The sequence below is a fragment of the Arvicanthis niloticus genome, chromosome 15, assembly GCF_011762505.2.
Source record: "Arvicanthis niloticus isolate mArvNil1 chromosome 15, mArvNil1.pat.X, whole genome shotgun sequence".
Classification (NCBI taxonomy): Eukaryota; Metazoa; Chordata; class Mammalia; order Rodentia; family Muridae; genus Arvicanthis; species Arvicanthis niloticus.
The window spans coordinates 22,208,539-22,217,585 of NC_047672.1; the positions used below are offsets into that span (position 1 = coordinate 22,208,539).

The 9,047-nt window shown below is 44.7% G+C and overlaps 1 gene segment (V, D, J or C); it reads right to left on the reverse strand.

The window, feature by feature from the left end:
• Positions 1-674: 674 nt before the first annotated feature.
• On the reverse strand, positions 675-5,957 carry LOC117721011 (T-cell receptor beta-2 chain C region-like). The segment is given in 5 exon segments: positions 675-866; positions 1,146-1,252; positions 1,397-1,414; positions 1,925-2,302; positions 5,736-5,957. Coding segments are annotated over 5 exon segments (711 nt in total).
• Between the last annotated feature and the right edge of the window lie 3,090 nt (positions 5,958-9,047).

Genomic DNA, 9,047 nt, shown 5'->3' on the forward strand with positions numbered 1-9,047 from the left:
CAAGTATATTGTTCTATTGTAAAGAATAAACCTCATAGTTATTCTTCCAAGGAAACTGTCTCTGTCTGAGGAGCTGTACCTAACATTCTCAGCACAGAATGGTCTTGTGTAAAGCTGACAGGGAAATTTACACATTGGAAGGGTGACACTTCATGTGTAATACCTTAATCTCTTCTATACCCTGACCTAGAGCCTGGCCCTGTGTGGCAGGATCCTGGGAAGCCCACTGTTTCTAGACTTCACAGTATCAATTTTCTACTTTCATTGTCTAGACCCCAGTCTAGACATGTACAGTTCTACAGATCTTAAGTTAAAGCTTTTAAACAAGATAAACCAGAAATATTGAAGAAAGACACAGATAAAATCCAAAGAACTGGACTCTGTAATTGAGAAGTAAGCAGGTGCTGCAACCCATAGGTCTGCCTAGCCTCTGTCCTGTACTGGGCAGAGTTATTGTTCATGGTCATTTTTCTTTCTCAGTCTTTTTCCTGCTGGTGTCCCAGAGCCCAGTCATTGCCCTTCAGACAAATGACTCATTGGAGGATCTAGAGTACACAGGAGGAGGAAGAATTTTTGGCAAGAAGGCAGATTAGCCACTCCGTTTGCCTTTTCAGACCAATGGGAATGTCAGTTGACAAAAGGAGTCCAAAGAAACTGCTGAGACACAACCAGGCTAAACTCAAAATTTTTAATGATTTAGTCTGTTTCAGAGTCAAAGGGTCAATGAGGAAGGATGGATTTCTATGGAGGAAGAAGAGACAAGTCCTTAGGAACAAGGATTGGAGAAGGTACAGGAAAATATACGGCCAGGGCAAAGAACAGATCAGGATGTGTAAGCGTTGGTCTCAGGAATTTTTTTTCTTGACCTGAAAAAGAGAAGACATTGTTAGAGCCTCAGAATCTATGGAGCTGAGGAAGGGGATACAAAAAGCAGATTCTTAAGTATGATACTGAAGAGAGCTCCTTGGTTCCCCTCATTCTCCAGTACATACATAGGCATTCCTTCATTTTCACTCTTTACTGTGTTCTTTATAGTCTTTTTGAGATGGCAGCATATCAGGGCTGGGTCCTCTTCTGAGATCCCCTTACATTCTATACACTGAAGTCTATACCTCCAACTACTTGTCCCATCCTACCATTCTTACCATGGCCATCAGCACCAGGGCACTGACCAGCACAGCATACAGGGTGGCCTTCCCCAGGAGGATCTCATAGAGGATGGTGGCAGACAGAACCCCCTGATGATAGGATGCTGTTGACAGGAAAGGAGAGTGAGTAGGTGTTTGTGAGCAGGTTCCTTTGGGCAGCCCTGACCCTCCTGTCTGTAGGATCTCCGTTTCCTGTTTTCAAAGCCAAGACCACGGAAGACTTAGAGAAAGTTAGGAGGTTTACTCACCTGAAGTGATCCCACAGCCTGAAAGAAAAGACAGGGAGAAAAAAAATGGGTGAAAGAAAGTCACTTCCTGGAGATATTGAACACCCAAAAACAAAGTTTAAAGCTGAATGTCAAGGCCACGGACTCATGAATGTCAGATAGTGTAAGCACTCTCTTCTGATTGTCCTCCCACTGTTTTTCTGGTGGTGCAGGACAAGTGCAAGACACTGTCACAATGACCTTAAAAATCTAGCATCAGGGATGGGGCTGAGGGATGCTAGGCTGTGAGGGAGGTGTGAGGGAACTCATAAGCACAGCTCAGAGAGACTAAAGAACGGGGAAGCCAATTGGCCTGAGCTGCCCCATTGAGTTTAAGTACTCCTTGGGAGGAAGCATATGCTATGGTTTTTGGACACCATGTCCTTGATCATCTGTCCCACCACTCTGGCTTTTTCCATGGTCTACTCTTTGCTTCTACATGGATCATTTCATATTTTTGAAGTACTAGTGCTGTTTGGTTTTCTCCCCAGCTCCCCAGCTCCCATTTACCTGCTCGGCCCCAGGTCTCTGCACTAATGTTCTGTGTGACAGGTTTGGGTGAGCTCTCTGTCCAGGTGTCCTCTTCTGTAAGCCCATAGAACTGCACCTGGCAGCGGAAGTGATTGCGAGGATTGTGCCAGAAGCTAGCAGAAATCCTCAGGCGGCTGCTCAGGCAATAGGTGATGCCATTGCTCTCTTGGGAGGCTTCAGGGTCTGTGCTGACCCCACTGTCGATCTTCTTCCCATTAACCCACCAGGTCAGCTCCACGTGGTCAGGGAAGAAGCCCCTGGCCAAGCACACGAGGGTAGCCTTTTGTTTGTCTGTGATCTCTGCCTCTGATGGATCAAACAAGGAGACCTTGGGTGGAGTCACCTTGGTCAGGTCCTCTGGAAAGGAAAGAGGGGGAGGAATTAGCATTTTGCTGATGTCTGTCTGGATCAGGTAGAAATTGTTTGTATCTGAAAAGGCTCAGATCTGAGAGACTTTCTGCAAAAGCAAACAGGTCCTGTTGGCTCAGGAATCATGATTCAATTTCTTTATGGCATTAATCTTTTGCCTTGCTTGTCATTTGTATTCATCCAGTGGACATCAACATTTCCTGTGCTCATTCTCACAAGATGATACTATGAATGGACCAACGTTCTGCACAATGTCCCTTTATTGACATAGATTTAATCTTCCTCTATCATGAGAACTTTATTTCTTATCATTATGTTTAGCAGGTATTTAGTTGGAGCCTGCCACAGAAATCAGAAGTACAGAATTTGAATCTGAGCAGTGACCTTCCATGCCTATGTGATCATTAGAGAGTCTCTTTAATATTTTTGCATCAATTTCTTTTCTGCTTGCAAAGTGAAATGTGCAACACTGACTTCCAGAAGAGACGTAAAAGATTTAGAATATACTGCCATGACTAAGTTATCTGTATCGAAGCTAAGGGCCCAGGATTAAAGGGTAATTAAGGTTGAAATAAACATTTGGCATGAGAAAGCTTTCCTCAGAACACAATAGATGGCCTATTTTCATACATGCATGTGTAGACATCCTGGTCTACAGTGTATTCACGAGGATGTAAGATTTACTGAGTTTTGTGGTGTGTAAAATAAACCTATCACTTTCTCTGCCTCTAAATATCCCCAGGTCTTTGCTCCTTTCTGTCTGAATTTTGCTTCTAAGCGATTTGCTGAAGATGAAGAGATAGATATATTTTGTGTTAGCAATGCACAACCTTCTGGATAATGGAAGAACTTGATTTTGATCCTTTCTCCTATTTCTGTTGATATTACCTTATTCCAAGGCTCCAAACAAAGGTATCCAACCTGCACAGTTCTTATCCAAAATAACAGGCTTAGTGCTTGGCTTTAAACTCTGCAGTCATCACTCTGGAATTCTGTTTTTTTTTTTTTTTTTTTTGTTAGGAGTCTCTATATTTTCTTTTTTTGGCTGGGTGTGGGGGACAGGCAGGGTATTAATCTGCAGTCCATAATGGCCTAGAATTCTCCATATAGTTCAAACTGGCTTACAGCTCATTGAGTAGCCCAGGTTGGCCTTACATTCATGGCATTGCTCTTGTTTCAGTCTCCCCAGTGTTGAGAGGTGGATGTGGGCCTAGCACATCCTGCCTCTGTTCAGTGTCTTCCCCCCACTGCATCATTTTCAATGTACCTAGGAGTTCACAGGCTGGACCTAGGTGGAAAGAGTATTATTCTTGCTTCCCTCTGTGGTACTTGACTCTATCTACTCTGCTTTTGGTCTGTCTAGACTTACTCTGCCCCAGAGATATTGGCTTTGAGATTCTCCCAGCTTTCCATGGGAACTGTGAGGTGCACTCTCTGACCCTCTCACTCAGCAATCATTTAGTTCCTGTTCTGAAAAATCAGACACTTGCTTGAGTCAGGCATGTTGTTCTCTATTGTATTAATCAACACCACTGTCAGGACAAACAGAAGACTTGTATAATTCAGTAGGGAGACTGGGGGCAGCTAAATATCCATGTACGTGAGTCCCTGAGGATTCTTGGGAGGTGTAATTGCCTATGAAAGTGAATGGTGCTTTAGTAAGTTGCTGCTGGTATGTGATTTGCTTGTGAACTTGACTAGTTGTGAATAAAATTGTAAACCTCCTCTTCTTCTTTTCAAACTATCTCACTATCTGCATTCATAGAACAGGTTCACACAGTAACATACCTAAGCTTACCTTATCATCAAAGAGCCAGGACTGGAATTCAGTCTCGTCTGTTCATAAAGTCTGACTCTTTTCTTTATCCCACATAACACAGGGACTCAACAATTCCTTCAGACACAATATCCTTTAACATGGCTGAGTTCCCTTGGATTCAACTTAATGTCTCAACCACAAATGATGTCCACTGTTGCTATGGTTACCAAATAATATAGGCTCACATATCCAGGCTGTGGAATTATTTCTTTTCTATAACCTTGGCCCCTACTGCCAAGTAATATTTAATGTTTGTTCTAATACTGGGATCCTAAGGTTTTTCAAGCATTTTTCCCAAGCTAAATGCATTTTAATGTGTACCTTTGATCACTGAACCAACCCCCTCCACCCCCCATGGTCTAGCCTGGATTACATATTGTGAGCAATGAAGATTTTAGGTCACGATTCAGGGGAATAACCTGAGGACCAACAGACTCGAGTGACTAAGATCCCCCTGCCTTGGGGCCAACCAGTCTTGAGAATGTGTGGGTTACTGGGTCTCCATCCCAGCTTCAAGGGATCCCAAACTAAAAAGGAAAACAGTGGATGGAATTTAATCGCACATCAACACCACCAGGATTTTGAGTCTTCTGTTCTAGTTTATGTTTGTCAGTCTTTGATTTCTTGCTCGATTCATTCCTCACCTTTCAAAAGACCCTCTCACACTTTTTCCAGTGGGAACTCTAGATTTCCTCACCACTTCTGGGAACCTCCCCGCTTTTATCTGCCCTTTAGTTCTTCGCGCCTGCTATTTATTTTCAAAACTAAGTTCGCTTCTAGAGTTTTGATTAATCCCTTTTCTCCACCGCCCACCCAGAGCTAGCATACTTTAGAGAAAAGAGAAAGAAACTTACCTTTTCTGGCACCCTATACCCTGTCTCATCCAGCACTTTCAGAAACGGTGAAGTTGAGAGCTGTCTCCTATTACCGATTACCCGGGGAGCCCTAATCCCGGTCTGCCCCCAATCCCTCCAGGGACTCAGGAATTAGGGCGAGGGGAACGGGGAGCAAGAGAAGTGAATCTTACCTAAAACCGTGAGCCTGGTGCCGGGACCGAAATACTGCTCATACGAGCACAGAGGCGCAACCCCACACACAAACCCGCACGACTCAGCGAGGCATTCTCCAGTTTAGGGACAATCTCCCTGCTACTGAGCCTCCCTCTCCAGCGCAGGGTTTGGGAACCCAGGGCAAAGACACCAGCAGCCCCAGAACTCCCTGCTGCATTTGGCTGCCAATCCCGAAAGTCAGGGTGAGTGCTGCACAACCCTGTGATTCCCAAGAGAAACGTAGCTAAGGGACCCGCGCCCACTGCAGCCCCATCCCGCTGCCAACGCGCTCGTGTGGGGCCCCAGCTCACCTAACACGAGGAGCCGAGTGCCTGGCCCAAAGTACTGGGTCTCTTGGTTCACAGCCCCAGAACCCAACACAAAAACCATACCCCATCTTACCTAGCACCGACAGTCGGGTGCCTGCACCAAAGTACTGCGTGTTTTGACTCACAGCCTCTTGGCACAGGACAAAAACTGTCCTTGGCTATCCTTACCTGGGAATTCCTGCAAGGAGGTGCTCCCTCCCCTTCACCGCTAGCTCCCAACTTACCGAGAACAGTCAGTCTGGTTCCTGAGCCAAAATACAGCTTGTCTGCACTCACAGCCTCCAGGCTCAGGACAAAAACCCAGGGCTGCCAACTCCTGCTGTCCCAACCCCGACTCAGATCCCCACCAACTATGAGTGCCTCACTGTTCCTTGCATCTAGTCCAAAAATCCTTCCTCCCAGGCAGGTCATCTCATACAAAGAGGATGCTGAGTAGCTGTCCCGCTCTGTCCATCTTATTCCCAAGGTACCCCCAGCTGCCTCGCTCACCCAGCACTGTCAGCTTTGATCCTTCTCCAAAGTACAGCTGTCCGGTGTTTGCACAGTCCTGGGGACGGTGGCACAAACCTCCTCCTCCCTGATACAGGGCCTTGGATAGTCAAGTATCTACTCTTCTAAGGCTTTCTGCTCCAGGGGTCTTTGTGGCTGACTGTCCTACCTTCTCTCCCACTTGTGTGGCCTTTGTCTTCTTACCTAGGACAGTGAGTCGTGTCCCTGGTCCGAAGAACTGTTCAGCATAGGAACACAGCAGAAAAGGGCTGCCAAGAATTCTTCCTCTTTCCTCACCTTCCTCAGCTTGGAACCCGGGGTTACTCACATTCTCCCTCTACCTCCAGAGCGGGTAATGCAATCTTGACCTTGCATGAGGCAGATCTCAATTTGAAGAGGAGATAAAACTTTTGGCTTGGGAACAGAATATCCATCTAATTCACTCAGGGATTGACAAAGTGAATTTGCGATCTGAAAGCTTCCCGGTGTGTCTGGGTAGCCTCCAATGAGAAAAGATTTGTAATGTCTTTCCCACAAAGGGTCTATTTATTACTTAACACTTTTTAATAAGTTCTTAATTTACCATGCATGTACAGATACTTTACTGATGGTAAGCCTCATGATAAGGGCTGAATGGTGATCCCACTTCCCTGGATAGGCTTACACTCACGGGAAGCTTTCTAGGCAAGGAGAGGCATAGATAGTATAAGACCTTGTGGGTCCACTCACATAGACTCCTCCTCACATGTTAAATGCATTTCTTGGGCTGAGAGTTGGTGTTCTGAGGGGTAGAGCTTTTTGTAAAAGCACCTCTTCCAATTGAATCATTGTGCCCCCCCCAGTCCCCACAATGTTACACCATGATACAAAAAAGTTTCTTCCCCACAGGTGCCCTACCCCAGTGCCTGGGCAAGGGCAGGGACACCAGGTGGCTGAGAGGTTAGTTTGACTGAGAGGAGCTGGGAAAAGTCTCACGCTGGGTAAACCTAAAGAGGGGAGGAGCTTGAAGATGTTCTTGGGACTGATGGTGGTATTGTTGATGGGGGCAGGGAGCCCCTGTTCTGAATGTGCTCTCACTTTGGGAGAACATCTATGTCACTGGGTTTCCCCTCTTTGACACACAGTGCCCACCTGCTTAGACTGGCATTTATAGAGAGATGGGTGGGAGGAGTGAAGTGGTAAGGCCCCTAACAGGAGACTCTACAGAGCAGCTGATGCAACTTAGAACACAGAGTCACATGACTTAGAAACACTATCATCATTCTTGTTGCTTACTGGACAACGTTCAGCTTTCTCATTTATTTAGTCCAAAGTACTTACTGGTTATGTAGTAGGCTTTATGTAGGTTCTATGCTGGTTGCAAGGGAACGAGTCCATTCTCAGAGAGGCATGTGCTGATACGGTTTCTCAGCCTTGATTTTGATTATTTCTATCTCTGACTCTTGTTCCCAGGTAAATGGCTAAACTCCTGATGTTTGTGCTTTTTCTCCCGCCGCTGGTGAGCACGAGCACTCTCTGGAGTGCACAAGGTGCACAGTTTTGGAAGAATGTGTATGTTTGCATGCCCTCCTCTCATTATCTAACTGCTAAGAACAGTTTTGTGGACAGTTCACACAGCTATTTCAAAGTTCTAGCTTTTATTTCTGGTCTTTTTCTTAGTGACATAGTCCCTTTATGGACAGGTATTTTTTTTTCTTGAAAACCGTGGTTTAATCACCTCTGTTCTGTGACCGGTCAGAAGTAGCACATTACAGTGATATGTGTTCAGTGAGTGAGTGATATGAGTTCAGTGAGTGAGTGAGTGATATGAATGTGCATGTAAGCATGTCTGTCTGTATGTGCATATATATGTATTTTTGCACAGATTAAACTCTGAAATCATATGTGAGCAAGAGGGAAGGTCTCACTGTAATGACTGCTTATAAAACTGGGTCACTTTCATTTCCCTCACCATTCACATGTTTATTAGAAAATTACCACTAAGTATCTACCCTGAAGCAAAATACCCAAATTCCAGGGTACTATCAGAAATAACACCTTAGTTATGGGGCAGACACCAGTTACATGGGAGGTGTCAGATAAGAAACAGTTCTCATTGAGTAAGATAAATGTTACAAGGGAGGTCTTTACAAGGAGCCAAACTGTTCAGGATGTTCTTCATCTAGTCTTAGTAAGAAGGAAGGACTGGGCAAAAACAGTTAAAGGCTCCAGGAAGACAATGAATCCAAGCCCTTAGAATGAAATAAGGATTACTGAGGGAAGAAAGGGGTACCATGTTGCTTCAGATGGAGCAGGCAGGAGGAGAACACGCTGAATGGCATAAAGAGGATGAGAGGAATAGAGTATGGGGGCTTATGAGGTAAAATGGATCATCAAGTATTTATGTCATCTTAATGGTGGAGAGAGGTGCAGGCTTTCTCCATGTAGCAATAGGGCTTGCTCTTGCTTGTAGGAAGCTGTATTTTCTGTCCTTTTAGGCACACCCATGGGATGTGGTTTATATTTATCCATTTCGCTGGGGAACAATTTATCAACAGATTTGTATCTTAAATGAAAGCCACATCTATGGTAATATAATTTTTCCAAGTCAGTGCATTGTCATGTGTGAAAAGCATCTCGGAAAGCTGCTTGGTGAACCAACACATATTTTCAGTAAGAGGCCGAAAGGGAGATCAGGGACACACAGGGAACCAAATCTTGTTAGCCACAGGGGCATGACAAGTTTCAGGAGGATGCGTTTGTGTAACCTGTTGCTGCTAATCCTTAGAGTGCTAAATTTTTGTTTTTGTTTTTTTTTTTTTTTTTGTTTGTTTTGTGTGTTTTTGAAGGTAAGAATCTTCCTGTACTCAGCTCCTCTGTCTTTCTTTCTTGAGAATTTTTAGTTCCTCTCAGAACCTTCCAAACTTAATCATCATTTTCTGTTATCTTGAGGGTGGGGGCCCTCACTTTTCTTACCCGGGGTGGCCATCATTTTTATGAATATCTCTTCTTTTATCATTGATCAACAAGTTTGGAGACAAGAAATAAAGATATCTACACACACCAGA